General features: G+C 48.4%; 1 protein-coding gene across 2 annotated transcripts; it reads right to left on the bottom strand.

Moving 5' to 3' along the window:
* Positions 1 to 927: 927 nt before the first annotated feature.
* UBAC1 (UBA domain containing 1) lies at positions 928 to 14,102 on the bottom strand. Of its 2 annotated transcripts, none has more exons than XM_030232324.2 (10): positions 13,714 to 14,102; positions 9,736 to 9,856; positions 9,431 to 9,504; positions 8,618 to 8,725; positions 7,959 to 8,076; positions 7,197 to 7,305; positions 5,813 to 6,044; positions 4,510 to 4,596; positions 3,698 to 3,836; positions 928 to 1,680 (listed from the first exon to the last, which is right to left on the bottom strand). In XM_030232324.2, exons 1-10 carry the CDS (start codon positions 13,849 to 13,851, stop codon positions 1,565 to 1,567), a joined length of 1,242 nt encoding a protein of 413 aa, XP_030088184.2. In that variant the 5' UTR covers positions 13,852 to 14,102; the 3' UTR covers positions 928 to 1,564. The 2 variants fall into 2 exon arrangements, with proteins under 2 accessions (XP_030088184.2, XP_030088185.2); XM_030232325.2 differs by having other exon boundaries at positions 7,959 to 8,061; positions 13,714 to 14,101.
* Between the last annotated feature and the right edge of the window lie 4,835 nt (positions 14,103 to 18,937).

Raw genomic sequence — 18,937 nt, forward strand, 5'->3', positions numbered from 1 at the left:
TCAGTGCCTCAGCTGCATAACAGCACAGAGCAGATGCCAAGTTCAGGCCAAAACTTGTTGTAGGGTTTCGGGTTGCATCTTGCTGCATTTTTGTTTAAAAAAACCCAACTGCACCTAAATCCCTCCCACAGCTCAGAGGTGACTTGCAGAGCTGCTCAGGATCTCCCTGTCTGACAGGACACCTTTGTGCTGGTTAAGCACAGGGTCTCCACCTGGTTTCTCTGCAAGATTTGCCTCTTCTGCCTTTTTCCTGCAGGGCTGTGAAGCACAAGGCATGGCAGGGATGATGACAGATGTCAATCATGTTGCACTAAGTTGAAAAATAAACCCCTTTTTTTAGCAGACTGCTAAAAAAGTAACACCTGCAGAGCCCAGTCATAAACACCAGCTGGATATTCACAGTGAGTTCTGCTCTTAATAGCTCAGAATTCCTCTCTGAAATCTCAAGTCAGTATTCTGGTAAAATAGGAAAGACCCAGCCTGACATTTTTGGTATGACCATGGCAAAAATAAGTATAAAGAAAAACCCACTCCTAACTCAAAGATAGCAATTTCAAGCGTGCTTTAAATACCTTAAACAAGATAAAAACCTGTGTGGTTCTGCTGCTTTACAGAACCCCAGCAACACCCCCCATGCAATTCAGCTGCTTTTTTTTTTTTTTGTAAACAGAATAAAACCCCCTCAAGCCCCTTGCCATAACTGTGCACATAAAAATTGGGAAAAAAACCCCACTGTGTGAACATATCCCTCCTTGCAATGGGATATGGCAGAGTGTGAGCTTAGGAATTGCAGCTACTTGGGAATCCAAGTCTTGATGTGGTGAATTCTGTGGTGAAAGAGATCCTGCACCTTTATGGTACCTGACAGAGAACCTCCTGCAAGTACAACCCCAGTGGGACTGCAACAACACTAATGCAGCAAATAAATAGGAAAAAGTAATGCTATTTATTAGAATTCCATCTCTGAATGATTCTGCTTAAATTAAAATGCCAGATAAACAAGCTTGGATAGAAATGTGCTTGCTCTCCCAAGATTTGGGCTTTTAAAAAAGATTTCCTAAGAATAATTTTTTTTTTTTTAAAAGCAGTTTTGCAATTTGATAAGAGCTATAAATTAATACTGCATGGAGATGATTAATATCCTATGCTAGTGGTCAGTGACCTTTTGTAAACACCAGCCAGATCCTAGCAAAACTGGCCAGAAAACTGTCACAGGCCTTTTGAACGAGCAATACTTCTTTCCAACAATCAGATTCTGAAGTGTTTTCACAAAACCTTTTTCCTATTTTTTTTTTTTTTAATATATAGACTTTATTTTAAACCTAATACCTGAAAACATGAACAAATCCTCAAAGCTCTTCCACTAACACTAAATCCACAAGGCAACTCACTCCTGTTGGCCGTAACTACGAAAGCTCTCGTGTGAGAGACCCCTCCAGCCAGGATCTGCCCCTTCCCTCCCTCCCTCCCCTCCACCCCTTCCCAAGCATCCAGGCAGCCTCCTGTGGAGGTGGAGGGGCAGTGAGGGCCAGGGGGAAGTGGCACAGTGCACTGGCAGCTCCCTCTACGTGCGATTCAGTGTCTGGAAGATTCGGGAGATCTGTAACATCACCGGCCCCGTTTCGGGATCGTTCATCCACTGAGTGCTGTTCAAGGGGTTTTCAAGCATATCCTCGAAGGCTGCCAAGGAAAAGGATTGCAAGAGTTAGTCCTTCAGTGCTTGGGAGGTTTCAACAGCAGGGCAGTGAGAAATAGCCCCAGGTCAAAGGCAGTGCCCAGGAATGGTGGGGATACACGCTGGGCATTCCCAAAGGTCCACAGCCTGGGATGGTGCTTCAGGCTTTGTGCTTTCCTCCCTTCTCAGCACTGAACTCACTGCAGACACTGATTAAATACTCAGCTTGGATTACAGGCCAGCCCACAAAACCTCAAGGACATGAGGCTGAAAAGGTAAAGCCTCAACAAATGTGTCCAGGCCTCCATCTCCAGGATCGTGCCATGAAATTTATCCATTCCTGAACACTCTCCTGCAGCTCCTCTCCTCTGACCAAAGCTTCTTCCACATCCCACCCTGGATTTCTTGCACCAATATCCTTTTCCTCTCTGGTACTTAACCAAGACAGTTCATGGAAAGCACAGTCACCCCTTGCCTGTTCCCTGTGCTAAGTGGCCCAAATATTTAATATTCTGTCTTTACAATAAGCTTTGCTGTTTGTTTGCCTCTCTGTTATTTCTTTTTGACAGTTTCTAGTTTTGACTTTTCTACTCATGCTGAAGGAACCAGACAGCCACTGCAAGAGCTGAGCTGCCAGTCTGGCAGAAGAATGGGCCAGGCACTGATTTAAGCCCTTGGACAGCCACTGAGCTGGGCTCCTGGACATTTGGAGCCAGTCATCACAGAATGGGACAAAAAAAGCAGCTGCACAGTCACCAAAATGTCAGTGTTGTAAGAGCCTGGCCCAAGGTCAGGGTTAATTCTCCCAGGAGTGTCAGTGCACAAAGCTCAAGTGCTATCAGTGGGAGCTGGAAGTGCCCAGCACCTCTGAAAGGCTCCTCATTAACACCTTGCTCAAGGTCATGCAACTTGCCTCCAGGAAAGCCCAAAATAAAATCCAGATCTCCCCTTTCAGCCCTTGCACTATTTTCTTTTACACAGACTCACAAGCTTAAAAATGAAGATTTATCGATATTCTGTAAGGAGCTCATTAAATGCAAACCCTCATTATTAAAACCTGTGACATAAGCAATCTGCAGATGTAGCATTAGGAATTTATTCTCTGATGTTCATCCAAGCTCCATGAGCTCCTATAATGGCATTTCATTTTCTATTTATATTCTGAGCTGCAATGTGGAACCCCTGTTGGAAATGAAGAGACCATTTGTTCAGAAATCAAGAGTGGGAAGGTTCTGCTCTTGAATTATTTAAAGGCTTGCAAACTCTCCTAATTACATTTAAAGTAGTATTTTTAAAGGCTCTCTTCAATGAGCTGTGCACACAGCCTTTATTTAAAAGCATTGCTTCAAATAAGTTTTGAAACCAAAGATTAAATGCAAAACTTTTTATATCTACATGACAGAGCCAGTCATTGTTCTGTGTTGTCATAAAGAGCAATTCCTCAGGGATTTGGGGCTCTGTCAGTCAGGGCTCACTCTGTGCCCACAGCCTTTCTGACCCTGAGCACACAGACTTTACCACAGAGCTCAAACTCAAGCAAGGGGAAGGGTGGTTTCCCATTTTATCTCCATTTTGATAGGCAAAGCCTTAGCTCAACCTTCTTGTTTGAATATTGTTCCACGAGTTCCCTTCTGTCTCAGTGATCAGGCCTCACACACAGGGAGCTGCACAGCTGGAGACAGCCTTGTTTTTTCTGTGAAATAATCAGAGTTCTAGACAGACATTCCTGATTTTTCCCCTCGTGGCAAAAGGGAGCACACAAAAGGTCTCCTAAATCCACAAACCACTACAGCCAGCAGCTATTCAAGTTCTGAGTTCAGCAAGTGTAATCCTGGGGAATTACAACCATTCCTGGGACAGCCCCAAGGCCTGCTCTGGGCTCAGCTGAGCTGCAGGATGAAGCAAACAAACAGCAGAGCTGCTGCAAGTGAGGAACAGGCTCCAGAGCTGCCCCTGTCCCCCAGAGGAGCTGTCACCACCACCTCTGCTTGGATTTCCTGCAGGAACCCACACAGGACTTACCTAGTAGAGTTTTAGGGTTGGTGAGCCCTAATTGTACCACTGGGTTTTCTAAGATGGCTTGGAAGAGAGGGCTGTTGGTGTCAATGCCCTTATCTAAGTCCTCTGGAGAAGGTTTTCTGTCTCCCAGCAGCCACTCACACTGAAAGAAATCAGCAGGCACATCAGATTTCATTAGAACCAGTGTCTCTACTCAAAGGTTTTGCTAATGTGGCATTTTAAAAATACTTTCCCCTCTCCCAGTTAAAGTCTGAGCTGTACATTTCTTTTCACACTTTCATTTGTGCCAACCAACCCAATATCCTCTCTCCAACAGCAGCCAGCACTGGATACTGAAGAGAGGCTTTCCTGGCTGTCAGCTGTGTCCACAAAATTTTCCTTAATATACAGCAGGGGATTAATCAATCTTGGAAAATCTTCCTGTTTTCTGATTCCAGAAACTGTGGAAGCATTGGTGCCAAATGGTAATTTACATGGCTTGAATCTACCCTGGATCACTGATTCCTGTCCTCAACCAGTTATTCCGGGGAATACCTTCTCCTTCCTCATGACAGCACAATCTCAGACTGTGGTGAGGGAGTTTCTCAAAGGCTTTTTGACAGCCCAGCCTCAGCCTGACAGACCCTGAACTCCTCTGAGGAGCCCAGACCCTTTGCAGCCATTCCAGTTGTGTATCCAATTTCAAGGAGACAAAGAATTTGTGCTCCTGAATCTTCAGTAGGAGCTCACATTCTGACAGATCAAAACATGATCCAGTCAAGGAAGAGAAGCATCAGTGGGACAGAGCCTTGGAGCAGGAAGGATGTTGTACTCACAGCTGCATTTTGCTGGTTGTTGTTCACTCTGAGTGCATCCACCACTTCCTTTTCATCAAATCCCATCTCCATCAGGGCAATGACAGCCTAGAGCAGAACCCCACAGCTTAATAAATCTTACATTTAGAACAGAAATGAGAGCAATCCCTTCACCTTCTGTGCACAGCTTTATCTGAGGTAAATTCCCCTTATTATCTCCACATGCAGAGCACTCAGTAATTTTATTACCAAGTTTTCAAATTTTCTATATCAAAAGTGTTTTTATTATGGAAGAAGAAAAAAATCTTAGGAGTGAAGGTAGTTCCTACCCTCAACACTGGAAGCTGAATGCAAGGCAAAGAGCAAGTGTACCTGGGGTAGAAAAGAGAAGGAAAATGAGGGAAAACCCCTCATTTTGGAGCTCCTCTCCTGTCACAGCTCTTGTTCACATCTCACTGACAGATCAGCCTTGATGTGCATTTGTGCTTCTATTCCCCCCATTTAATTTCACTTCCCAGATTTATTACACTGCTGGTGAGTGTGATTCAGACAAACATACCCAGATAATGGCACCAGAATGTTTCATTGTTTAGAAATTGCACTCAAGCCATCAAACACATTTGCAGCTCTTAACCAAATCTCAGAGCAGCCAGCTGTAAACCCAAGGTGCCAGATGTCCCAGAGCCCCTCCTGGTGTGCTCCCAGTGGGAGAACAACACATTCCCAATGCAGGTAATGCTGTGTTCTGAACAAAGGGCAACTTCTGTCCTTGCTGCAAGACTTCAACCTGCTGGTGGCACTTTGCCTTGCTCTCTAAAACAATAATGCTCCTTTGTCCTTTCCACAGAATCATGGAATGGTTTGGGTTGGAAGGGACCTCAGACATGATCTTGGTTCCAACTCCCTGCCAGGAGCAGGGACACTTTGTACTACCCCAGGGTTTTCTGACCCCCTCCAGCCTTTTTTACAGCCAAAGGATGTACTCCTGCCCTGCCAGCCTTCCTTCCCAGGCTGCAGTGAAAACAGCAATGCCAGGGGTCTGGAGCTCATGTCAGTCCCCTCAGAGAGTTTCCAGGTGCAGAAGTAACAGTAACAGAAGTAACAGATCATGTAGATCCTGCTATCCCAGAAAATGATGCATTCCTGAGGTAAAATCCCTGAATTTAAACACTCCCTGAACACCTCACTGAAACACTGCCAAGCCAGCACAACACCCATCTACCCAGAGGTCCTATTTCATTTATGAACAAAACATTTGGATTTTATGGTGTCCATGAAATCCCTCCCAGTCCCAGAAGCCCCAGAGGGGATCAGCAGCACCCACCCGTGGGTCTGGACGAAATTCTCTTTTCCTGCGGATCTTCTTGAAGATTTCAGTCAGCTCATCCTTGGCCTCCTCCCCGCCCTCCTCCGAGCTGGGACCTGCAGCTGCCTCAGCAGAGGAGGCAGCACCTTCAGCTGGGGCTTCTGCAGGAGCAGAACCTGGCAGAGGAGCATCCACAGAAGGGTCATCAGCGTGTTCTATCAACCACTCCATGGCCTGGGTCACAGACATGCTGGAAAACACAGGAGAACACTGCTGAGGATGTGACAGGATGCTCCACGTGCACTCAGTTATTCCCATGCTGAAAGCAGGTTAATTAGGACCTCAAAACTCATAAAGAAAGTTTTGGAGCAAACAAAACACTTCAGTTCTCTGGGTATTCACAATTGTCTCTGAATCTGGGAAAAGAGAGGCTCCAAGTCCAGCTTGAGCCTGCAGATTCTGAAAGGCATTTCTGAGGGGGTCACCTCACCCTCTGCAGCATCTGCTGTGCTTCCCAAAGAAGCACTGGCTGTTTGCAGCTGTGGACAGAACTGCCAACAAAGCATGTTCCAAATTTGCACTGGAGCCACATCTCAGGTGCCAAGGGCTCTGTTCCTCAGGGACAGGGGAGTAGAACACCATGGGGTGACACCATCACTTGCTGTGCAGTGTCACTGTCCAGCCAAGGGCTCCTCAGAGCTCCCAAACACCCCTCCCCAAGAGACAGAAAGAGCCAAGGTAACAGTAGTGCAAGGAATGTGTAATTCCATTTGCCACACAGCAATTACTGCATATTCACAGAAGGAAAAGCCTTTGCCTATTTGGCTTTTCTGTTACAACATGAAAGCTGCAGGGGAGAAAATCTTCCTGAGATACTGGAAAAGTGTGATTGGATTATGTTGTGGACTCTATCACCAAAATTTTTCAAGAATGGCTTAACAAACCCCTCTGAGGAGTGAGGCAGTACAGCTGCCTGTTCTTGGGGCATGAGAAGAACTACATAACCTCCTATTTTACTACACTTGCTCTCTGGACTTCACAATATTCTAGAAAATTTTTAAAGATCAGCACAAAGTATTTTTCTACAGCTGAAAGGCCAGTGTGGATGGGCTAAGTTTGCCCTTTCCTCTGTAAAATCTGACTTAGAAAGCTGAAGAAAATGTGAGTTTGATACCTGGAAACAGTGCCAGCCTGGCAGCCCTGTGACGCCCAGACCTTGCAGAGCACACCCAGCCCTGATCCCCCTTCCCTGTGCCACCTGCACTGTGCCTGAGGCAGCACTTCTTGGAGCTCAGGCTTCCTCCAGCCTCCACTGAGGTGACCCACATAAGGAGAGCAAAAAGCTGCAGATGTGTGTTGAAGCAGATCTGGGTTGAAGTGCCAGGCAGTGCTGGCCACTCACTGGTTCAGCCTGAGGGCTTTGACAGCTCTGCTCTCTGGGAATCCCATCTCGGTGAGCTGGCGCAGCGCGATCTCGTCCACCCTGTCCTCCTCATCCTCATCCAGCATGGCTGCACACACACAAACAAAACAGAGCTCACATTCATCCCAGCCTCACATAAACCCCTGTGTCAATGGAAAGGCATGTGTTAAGTTCAAGCCCCATTCTCTCTCCCATCCCTTCTTTTGTTTCTGCCCCCAGTTTGCCACCTCATCATGTAATTTGCTGCACTCAGCTCGCTCTGGCTCAGATTGATTCTTCCAGGACAAAGACTTTGTCCAGATGTGTTCAAGATCTCAGACAAAAGGCCACAAACTCTCACATGACCATGGGATTTCCACACAATTAAATAGATGAGATTCACTGAAGATCTATTAAGCATTTCTCTAGAAATTAAGTTGGATCTGGCTGTAGCAGATCTCAAGGATGGGCACTTCCTGCCAACCTGATCAACAGCCACCATCTCTCCTCATTCCACTACATCCTTGTGAATTTTCAACTATTCTTTACCATCCCTACTAATAATCTTTAAATGGAACTTCTCACCCATCCCAAAGTGACCTTTTATATCCATGATTTTTATCCACAAGGTGAAACTTTTGCCACAAAGTTTTCAGCAGCTTTGCTGCCACATCAGTGTCTGAACTTCACTCTGAGCCCACTGCTATGCTCCAAAAACAAATTCCCAGGATTGAACCAACAACTCTAAAGATATGTTCATACCATTTGCCTTCTTAAACAGTTCAACTGCATCTGGGTTCAGTGCGAGCAATTTCTGTGCAACTTCTATGAGAGACACTAAAATCTTCCGGAGCTCTGTCTGGAACTGCAAGAAAGGAAACTGTCAAAGCATTTAGACAGGAAGTTACCAGCCATCAGTGAATCTTAATGTATCTATTGTTAGTAACTCAGTAGCAGCCAGGCCCAATGTGTAAAGTTGCTTTATTAGGGCTTTATTTTCATTGTTTAGTCTCTCAGGAGGTCTGGGACCTTCCTGTGAAGTGTTACATGGAAGCAAAAGCTCCTGGGCAGAAAGGTCCTTTTATTTCTACCACACCCCATGGGCAGTGGTGAAGGAAGGGAAATAAACCACAGGAAACCTCTGAATTAGTTAAGACTGAAGAAAAAAACCCCATAACTTCACATTTTCCATATCTTTAATATGCTCTGAGGCTTTTTTCCAAGCACAAACAAAACTTTTTAAATCGTAATTTAGGACGGTATTTTATTACCATGTGTCTGAACCTTAAGCTATTTAATATACATACAGATACCTAAATTTCTCTTACACAAAAAAGAACTATATTAAAAATATATTAATAAATAAACAGAAAGCAGCCTGTTTGGCTCTGGGTGTGTGAGTTCAGAGGGGCAGTACTCACATCCCTCATGTTGTGGTGGGTCACGCTGCGGTCCACGCTGCGGGCAGGCAGGTTGGCAGTGGCTTTGAGGATGGCATCCTTGTCAGGAGCCTTCTGCTCCTGCTTCCTCTGCAGGGAAGGGAACAGGAGCAGGTTTCAGAACCCATTAGGCAGAGCACAGAGTTTCATATTCCTCCCCAAGACACCAAGCAGTGCTCTGTCACTTGCAGTGCCATGGATTAACAGCTCCAGTGCATCCTGCAATTACAGAGCTCAGCTGGGTCTGCTGGGCTGCCCCACTTTCAGTCCTTACACCTAAACATGCAGGGAAATTCCAGCACAAAGAGGGACACTGATGGATCCCAGAGAACTTGGAGGCCTCTGAGTTTATGTGATACATCAACCTGCACAAACACCATGCTGACCGTCAGGAACAACTCCAATAAAACAAAATAAAACAGTCAAGGGCAACATTCCAGCTCCAAAGGCTGGTTAGAGGGTGACAGAAGGCAACCTGACAGCAAGCCAACGTATTTCTTTGGGTTTTCTAACAAACTAAGGCACTTGCTGAACTATATTTTAGTTATTAGACATTTGTTCAAAGATCAAATCTGTAATACTATCACAGAGTGTATCTGTGTGTTTTATTTTAAGGCAAATGTTCTCAGAATGACAATTAAAAATGCAAAATCAGCTTCCTCTAAGTTTGGAAAATATAGGAAGCAGTTCCTATGGAATTTAACTGGCAGCATCTGCCTCTCCAAGGAGAGCAATCACAGAAACCCTTCCCCACATCATCAATAAAGCAGCTAATGCCAAGTGTTTCACACTCACTTTCTCCTCTGCAACCACATCTGACATCTTGGGGAGCAGCGTCGGCGCGCGCTTCTTGACCAGCAGCAGCACATCTGAGAGAGAGAGAGAGAAGGGCACTGCCACAGGTTAGAGAGCCTGGGAGAGCAGCTCTGCAAGATACCCTCAAATTCAACTGCTCCTGGAGATGAATTTTGTGTTAGTTCCAGTTATTTAACTTCCTGTGTCAAAGCAGAGAGAAAATCTTAAAAACATTTGGAATGTGCCCAGATGAAACCCAAGCTCCTCCTTCCAGACTGATAAAATTCAAGCCCAGACAATCTCACCTCTGTCCTGAATGTTCTCCTCCAACACTGTTTTTGTGTCTGTCAGCACCTTCTCAGAAGTAGCATGGATCAGCTTGTGATGTGTCACAGTTTTGGGATCCTCCAAGCTCCCAGGAAGACACTGCAGGGGAGACAATAAACACTGAGATCAGAGGGCAGAAATGAGAAATGAGGCTCCTCATGCACTGGGTACTCAGGATTCTCCACATACAAACTCTGCATCATTTCCTGCCTTCTCAAGAGCTTGAGCCAGAGGTCAGTGCACATAAAGCATTTTATTAAAGAAAATGAGGTTTCATTTGTGCTGTGTGGGTGGATTTGTGCTTCCTCAGGACATCTCTCTCACACTAAGCTCTGGAAGTGCTGGAGATTTGGAGCAAAGCAAGGATGCTCCAGGACCCCCAGCCTTGTTAATTCTGATCACTGAGGTCCCTCAGAAACTGGTTTCACAAAGTAAAAATGCAAATCTACCAAGAGCAGCAGTGTTTTACAGCAGGAAAGGCTGGAATGATGCATGTCCTCATTTGGAGTGTCCAAACAGGACAGACTCCCTGCCTCACCTCATAATTATTATTTACTCTCTGAGTAAACAAGGCACTGTCAGCAGTGATTTTGGTTTCTCTGGCCTTAAACTGGGCAGTTTCTGCACCTTGTTTCAAGCTGAAATGAAGAGATTTGCCTGCTGGAGCCCTAACCTGGGTTCCTGCTGAAAGGGCTGAACTAAAGTTCCATTCACAGCTCTTCCTCCCAACCATAAATAATCAGAATACAATGGATTTTTTTTGATGCTCATTCCTTTATTGCAATTCTAAATTGCATGTCAATTAATTCACCAGGAAATCAGTTCAAATCCTAAAAAAAGAGTGCTCACACGGGCCTTGAGCTGCCTCCTCCTCACACCAGAGTGGCTCCAGATGCACAGTGAAAGATTTCAGGAACATTATTCCACCAGTGCATCTAGAGGCTTCCAATTTGTTTGAGTGCAAAGCAAAGAAAGCAAAGTGCCTGCAATTCCAGAAAGGCAAGATCAGAAATAACAACCTGAAATTGCTGCTGCTGCTCTCACCACAAAACAGGACACTTCATACTGATCTTGCCTGCTCTGCCCACAGCAAACAGCTTTTAATGCCACTTCCAAATGTTCCCACCAAGCCACTTCCACCATGTCTGCAGAACAGTGTTCACCTTTTGTGCAACAGAGCCATTCCCAGAAATCCCACTGAAAATCCTAATTTTGGTGCTGTTCATCACCAGCCTCCTGCAAAGGAGCCTTTTTACTCCACCACCACCACCTTTCCTGCTGCCTGCAGCTGATGGGAACAGCTCCCTGCTGTTTGTCCAACAAAACACTCCTGTTCCCAAGACAGATCCCAGCCCCTCACCTGAACCTGGCTTTGGCTCTGATGCCTCTCTGAGACTGAGGTGAGAATATCTGAATGCTGCTTTGTCTCACAGGAGCTTCTCAGGGAGCCTCCAGCCCAAGAAGTGCTGAACCCAGGCCAAAGAACACATTAACAGCTGGGAGCACCTCCTGGAATGGAGCTGATAAGGGGCCCCAAATGCCTGGGGACATCAGTGGAACATCTCTGCAAACCAGCTCAGAACATTCCTGGTACAGATCCTGAGGTAAGAGGAGCTGAAAAGGGCAGCTGGGAGCTCTTTCTGGGGAGGACACACAGACCTAATTCCATTTCCCCCAGCACATAGAAAAAAAGTATGTGGGGATAATCACATAATCAATGTGGGCAGTAATTAATCATAAAACTAATCAGGTAGAAGTTTAAGGAAAAAAAAAATTCTGTGGCCACCAATTCTTATTTCCTGTTCTTCCAACCTCTTTAATAACAACTGCAGAGAATAACAGGGCAGATATGGGCACTAGAGACACCTAAGAGAGACTGCTGAGTGAAACACCTGGCTTATCTTCACACTTTAAATGCCCTGGAAATGGAAAAAACACCTGACCAGCAGTGCCTTTACTCATTCTCACCTTGGCTTTTTCCTTTTGGAGTTCCCAGCAGGCTGCTCTGCCTGGCAGGGGACAAACATTTGCCACAGGTGCCCGAGCAACTGCTGAAATCCTAATCCCTGGTGATGCCAAACACCTCTTGCAAAGCTTGGAATCCTGGTAAACCACAAGGCTTTGTTTGTTTTAAAATACAGAAAAACCTTTTTTTGTTTGTTTGCTTTTAGTAACAGAAACATTTGAAAATAGCCCTGATATTCCCTCCTATTAAACTTGGGTGGTTTAAACAAATATTACAGGTAAGGGGAAAAAGCAGTGGGAGAGGTTTATTTCTTTGTCTAACAAAAGACCCCAAACCACCAAATTTGGGGGAAATAAAGACATCAAGAGTGGCACTTCAGAGACCAGCCAGCATCTGAAGGTTATGGAGGGAAAAGTGGCCACTTCCCCAGCTGCAACCTGTTACAGACATCTCCCTCTGCTTCCTGAAAGATTTCAAATTTCAGAGACATTCAGGACTCAAACATCAGTCTCTTGGAAGAACTGGCTGCAGAAATTATCTCAAGGTGTTACCAAGATTCAGTCCATGAGCAGGAGCCATGATCTCTCCAGGTCTATTTCACCCCTCCACAAAACTGTTTATTATCCATGATGGTTATAGAAATCCACCCCAGGATGGATTTTTGCACAAAGCAGCAGAGATGGAAATCAAATATCACCCTGAGTTATCAAATTGTGCCTACACCTGCTCTGTCTCAGTGTGAAGCCATTTCTCCTTGTCCTGTAAAACTCCATCCCTCTCTCCCTGTTTCCTTCAGGCACTGGAAGGGTTCCTGGGCACCTTTATTTCACCCAGGAAATAAAACTTTTAACCCTTCAAACAGGAGTTAAGTGGTTACAAATTACAGGGATCTTCTCCTGTTGCACAAGTTTTATGTAAAAAAAAAAGCCTTTGCAAGCCTTTAAAGGCAAACCCCCACCACTAGATGTGATTTAGTGAATTGTGCTGGCAGAGGGAGGGGCTGAGGCTGCAGCTTTTGCCAGCTCCAGGGTTGCATGTCCCTCAGGAAGCAATGCAGCAGGTCAGGAGTGCAGCTGCCAGGCCAGGCTGAGCTCCTGGCCATGGCCACCAGTCCCAGGCTGCTGCTGTCACTCAGGACAGCAAACCCAGCTGTGGCTGAGCCTCCTCTCAGCCCAGGGGCTCTGGGAGCACCAGTCTGTGCTGCCCTGCCCTGCTCCCACTGCCTGGGCCCTCCTTGGGCACCTTCTCCCTTCCACAGTGACCCTCTGGCCACCTCCATCAAGATCTCGTTGTTTAAAGCACGGGGAGAGCCTTAGAAGAGCTTTGATCTCCCCCCAAAAACACCTCAGCTGTTCCAGTGCCTGCACGCAGATTTTAACAGAACAGGCAATTTCTCCTCCTCAGTTCTACCTTCCTTCTGTGTTCAGACACGGAAACGAACCAGGCTAGAATCCAACTAGCCACAGAAACAAACCAGGCTGGAATCCAACTAGCCACAGAAACAAACCAGGCTGGAATCCAACTAGCCACAGAAACAAACCAGGCTAGAGTCCAGCTAAACACAGAAACAAACCAGGCTAGAGTCCAGCTAAACACAGAAACGAACCAGGTTAAGTCCACGGGCATCTCTGACACGGCTGCAGAACACACCCCAAACTCTGGAACCAAACGTTCCCAAGTGATCTCTGCCCACACCCTCCTCTACCAAGACGAAGGGGTTTTATCTCCTTTTGGAACAGTTTCACAGCAGTTCGGGGGGACAGCAGACACAGCGAACCAGGACACAAAGCCACCTGTCCACCTGAGCTGATTCCCCCTCTTTTTAGAGCCATTTGCAGGACGTTGGAAAGATCAGTTTTCCTCACGGGACAGTTTTCCTTTCCCCCTGACTGTTAATTCCGGTCGTTCCCTCGGTTCCCGATGACCTCCAGCCCCAGCCCCGCCGAGCTTCGGGCGCTCCCGGTGGCCCAGCCCGGTCCCCGCTCCTTACGTGCTTCAGGCACCGCTCCTTGAGCTTCTCCACCGTGGTGTCCTCGGGCACCTCCTCCAGCCACTCGGCGCCCTCCATGGTGCACACATGGAGCCTCAGCACCTTCCCCGCAAAGATCTTCTCCTCCTGCACGAACATCGCTCCCGCTCCCGGTCCCGCCGCTTCGCCGCCGCCGCCGCCGCCTCAGCAGGCCCCGGGCAGCGCCGCGTGCTCCCGCCCGCCCATGAAGGTGACCCCGCCCGGCCCGGGGGAGCGGCGGCCCGGCCCGGGCGGCGCGGGGAGCGCGGCGGTGGCTGTGCCCGGCGCGGCCCTGCCCGCTGTCACTGCCGGTGTCACCGCCCGGGCCCCGCCGTCCCTCCGGGGACACGGCGGCGCTCCCGCCACGGCCGGAAACGGAAATGCCGGGCACAGCGGGGGCATGCTGGGAGATGTGGTTCTACCGAGGGGGGCTCCTCCGGAAGTGAAGGCGTAAAACCCCCCCCTCCCTTCACGCCCCTGGGCGGGCAGTTGAGTTTTCAATCTCTAATAAACCTTTATTAAACCTTCAATAAATTATTAATGACACTTAATGACGTTTCATGACGTTTAAGACCGTTTATCAACGGTTCCTCTGCGCCGCAGTTAACACGGAGTTGCCCCGATGCATTGTGGGCTCGCGGTTTCTCCCCGTGTCCCGGTGCGCGCTGGGACTGCGGCGCTGCCCGGAGCATGCCGGGAGTTGTAGTTCCGTCCTGCGGAGCTCGGGGGTCCCTGAGGCGGCCCGGGCAGGGCTGAGGGGTCGCGGAGACTCCGGGGGCACCGGGAGGCACCGGGAAGCACCGGGGCGGTGCTGCTGTCCCGGGCAGGGCGGGATGGAGCGGTGAGGGCAGCGGGCGTTCCCCGGCGGGCCGTTAGAGGGGGCCCGCGGGCCGCCGGTGCCCGGCCCGCTCCCGTCCTGCCCGGGGCACTCCAAGCCCGGCAGTGGGAGCGAGTTCTTTTTATATTTTATTGTTAAAACTCTTAACGCGTCACTCAAACCGTGTTATTTCCTACGGCTCGCGCCCGAGCTGCGCCGATCGCTTGGGTTCGGGTTTACAAGCGTTGGAGAGCAAAGTTCCCACGGGTTTAAAGCACATATTTATTTAAATTAAATCCATAAATTCCCTCCCGAAGTGGCTCTTCGGCTTTGCAGCTGCAGGGGTTGAGAGTGTTTCTGGTGGAGGCATTTTGGGGGTCCGACAGCCCCAAAACACATCTGTCCCAGTTCTGTCACCTCTGTCCCTGTTCTGTCACATCTGTGCCACTTGTGCCATGTGGAAAACGCCACTCACTTCTTTTTAAAATTTAAAAAAATTAATAGTAATAAAATGGGTATAAAAATAGCAATATCATTAGAGTAATAAAAATTTTGGACAATTTGGATTAGGACAATACGAGACAACAGAAACAAAGAGTTACAGACAGTCCGGGTACCTTTTCTGGGCAAAATAAGCCTGAAAAAGGCCCCACGTTAGCAGAGGATTAACCCTTTAAAGCAGCAGCCTGTTGCATATTCATCCATGATTCATAAATTCCATTCCAGCACAGGATTCTGTCTGGGCAGTGCCAGTGTCTTCCTCTGAATCCTGAGGCATCTCCAGGGCTGAGGAGGCAGAAGAAGTTCATTTCTCCTGATAATGGAGCAATAAATTCTCTTTCTCTGACAGATTCAGGAGTCCTGTGGCTGCCATCTCACTGCTGAGTCCTTTCTTTAAACAAAGTATCCCACACAGCACAGTTTCTATTTTAACATTTTGTTATAACCTAAAACCCTATTTACCACACTCCTTAAGAGAATTAACACAGCATCACTTTCTAACACAACACATATAATATTCATTTGAATATTTGCCAGAAGCCAAGCATAAAACACCCATTTTTCACATGCCACATCTGTCCCAGCTGTGTTGGACAGGGAATTCTGTAGAGCAGCCCTGGGATCTGTCTGTGCCTGGCCACAACAACAAAAATCCCCCTGAGAGTACGGGCTGGCCGTACTCTCTCTGCACCCTGATTGCTTTCCCACTCTTTCCTGCACCTGACCCACTCTGGGGATTTTTAGTGTTAAATACACCATTAAAGGGGGCTTGGAAAGAAAAAAGAGCACTGAGGGTTGGTGGATTTATGAGATGGAGCTGTTCTTGTTCTGAAAATTAGAGGAATCTGTGGTGTGTTCATCCCTGAGAGCGAGCCCTGCGCTGTCCATGTGTGGGCTTGGTTAAACAGAGCTGGAACAGAGATAAATCCTGCTGGAATTGGGCCCAGAGACAATAATGGCAATAAAGTGTCGTGTGAGGAGGAGCTGAGAGCTTTGGGAGCCAGAACTGGAGCCCATCAAGAAGCAGGGTTAATTTGGGGCTGCCAAAAGCTGTCACAAGGAGCCCAGGGCTGCCTGTCCCTGGTGTTTGTCCTCGTTCTGGACTGGAGCAGAAGCTCCCAGAGCTCCAAGGGAACATTTCCCATCCCGTTTTCCATCCTGCCAAGGAATCCCAGCCCTTTCTGCTGTGCTCAGCTCAGCCTCCAGCCCCGGAGCCCACGAGAGGGAGCAAATTCCTGCTCTGCAAACTCCTCCAGCAGCAGCTCCCGCTGGGAACCATCCCACGAGTTCCCCCAAAACCACAGCCCGGGAGTTCCTGGCTGACCCCAAGTCCTTGTGATGGGCTGAGCACGACCTGCCCAGCACCAAACCCACCCTGAAAACTTCTCCTTCCCGCTGATTCCCGGTGGTTTTGCTGCTTCCAAGCTTTCCCTGCCCCACGGAGGGAGCTGAAGTCTGGGGCTGGCTCGGGAGGTGCCACTCAGAGCCCTGGAGTTGGGGACAGCCAGGATAAGGCTTTGCTGGGAGTTGTTTCAAAGCAGCCAGGGAGCAGGGAGTGGTGTCCCAGCAGGAGAATTCCAGAGGTGTGGAGCTCTTGGTGTGCCCAGGGCCTTCCACAGCCATGAAGGGGCTCAGCAGTCGCTGCTGCAGAGGAGAAGCAATATCTGGGGATGGATCTGGAGCAGAGACAGGGGAAAATAAAAGAGATTTCTGCTTTCTGGCCACCTCCTGCATTGAAGCAGCTCTTGCCTAACAGAAGTGGAATACTTTATTTCTGTGCTTTGAATGCAGCTCCAGTGTGCTTGATAAAATGAACCCATAAAATTGCAAATATGAGGCAATTTGACTACTGATGGCTAATGCATCACAAGGGCCCAGGGAATGGGAGCATTTAAAAACACCCCATCGAAACACTGGGCACTGCCTCCCTGCCTTGCTCTACAGCAGAATAAATAAACAATACGTGTCTATTACCTTGGTATTGTCCAAAGCCAAAGGAATGAGTGCACAGTGTGCTGCTTGCTTTTTATGGCTGATCCATTATGCCCAGAGACCAACGTGGGAATGAGGGAAGGGGGAATCAACAGCTCTTTCCCTTGGAGGAAAGGCTCCACTTGTTTCACTTCCCCAGGGGAATTATGGTTGCATCCAGCAGCAGGATCCTCCCCTGTTCCCCAACCTTGAGCTGACTCTCCTCCAGATTTGGGGGGACAGCAGAGCCAGGGGAGAGGGGACAGAGCCCACAGCCCTCAGACAGCCCCTGTGGGGCAGCAGCTCAAGATCAGAGCTGATTCCTGCAGGGAACAAAACACCTGGGAGCTGACAAGGAGCACAAAAAGGGGACTTTGCACAGGGGTGGATGCCAGGACAAGGGGGAATGAATTCAGACTGACAGAGAGCAGGGTTAGATGGGATCTGAGGAGGGAATCCTTCCCTGTGAGGGTGGGCAGGCCCTGGCACGGGGTGCCCAGTCCCTGGCAGTGCCCAAGGCCAGGCTGGACAGGGCTTGGAGCTCCCTGGGACAGTGGGAGCTGTCCCTGCCATGGCAGGGTGGGATGGGATCAGTGTGAAGGTCCCTCCCTAGCCAAGGAGCAGAGGTGTGGGAGCAGTGTGCCCTCCCCAGTCCCATTGCTGGGCTGGTTCCTTCCCCTGCAAGGACCCCAAGGAGCTGATTCCAACCCAGGCAGTGCTGGCAGAGTGGGAACATCCAGCTCGGGGGAATCCACGCCAGCAAACCCCGTAATCTCTTTCAAATTGTCTGAGAGTGGGAGGAATAAAAGAGAGTGAAAATTACACACCTTCCCCCCCCCAGCTTTTCCTGGGCAATCTCAGAATTTATCGAGACAACTCCTGTGGGATGCTCCATCATGTCATCCAAGACTTGTGTATCGACTCCTCTCCCGCTGCCGCCGGGGGAAGAAATATGATAACGGGTGGGATAATGAAGCAGACATGTTTGCTCCAAATCAAAGCTGCTCTCTCTTCAGCCAGGAGAAAAGGGTAAAGAACTTCCCCTTCACGATATTTTTCTCAGTAATGTGTTTTGACAATTTAATTTGGAAGTCATAGAGTAGCGAAGACAAAGTCACCCGGTGGGTGGACACCGGCGAGTTCAGTTGCCTTTGTGATGAATTGGTGATAGTACAGAGATGACAAAACAACACAGGGGGACAAGGAGGAGGCTGGCAGCACTGTCGAGAGCAGGCACAGGATAAATTGAATGCTACACTTCATCCAGGAGCTTCAACATTCCCAGGCATCCCGCCGTAATTTATGAATTGCAATTAGCATTTTATTACGGCTCGTGCCCGAGCTCTGCCTATCACTTGGGTTCAGGTTTTGCAAGAGTTGCAGAGCCAAGTTTCCCGAAGTTTAAAGCACCTATTTATTTAAATTAAAGTGCTAAGTGTGCTCAGGAGTTGGCTTTGCTCTTCTCCAGGTGGAGAGTGTGGGTTTCTGGTGGGGAGGTTTTGGGGCTCTGGCAGCACACACGTGTTTGTGCTGTTGGACAGGCTGTCCCAGGAATGCTGTGGGATTGCTGTAGGATCATCAGCACAGCAGCCCTGGGGAGCAGCAGGACCAATCTGTGCCCCACAGACCCCACTGTTTGGGGTCTGAGCTCTGCCCCTACTCCCCACTGGGCTCTGAGTCTTCTCTGTGCAGCTCTTCCAGATCCCCATCCCCATCTTTTGGGTCTGATGGCTTTCAGATTTATTTTTTCTTTACCTTTATTTTTTTATTTTCCTTCTCTTACCCTGTGGTGACTTCTCCAGCGGCTCAGCAGAGGAGCAGCCACTCCTCCTGCTCCCTTTTCCATCCCGGGTGGGGAGCAGAGCCCTTCTGCTTCCCTTGCCCTGCAAACAGAAAATCATCTTAAAAACCTTTCTG

Source organism: Serinus canaria, chromosome 17 (genome assembly GCF_022539315.1).
Source record: "Serinus canaria isolate serCan28SL12 chromosome 17, serCan2020, whole genome shotgun sequence".
Lineage (NCBI taxonomy): Eukaryota > Metazoa > Chordata > Aves > Passeriformes > Fringillidae > Serinus > Serinus canaria.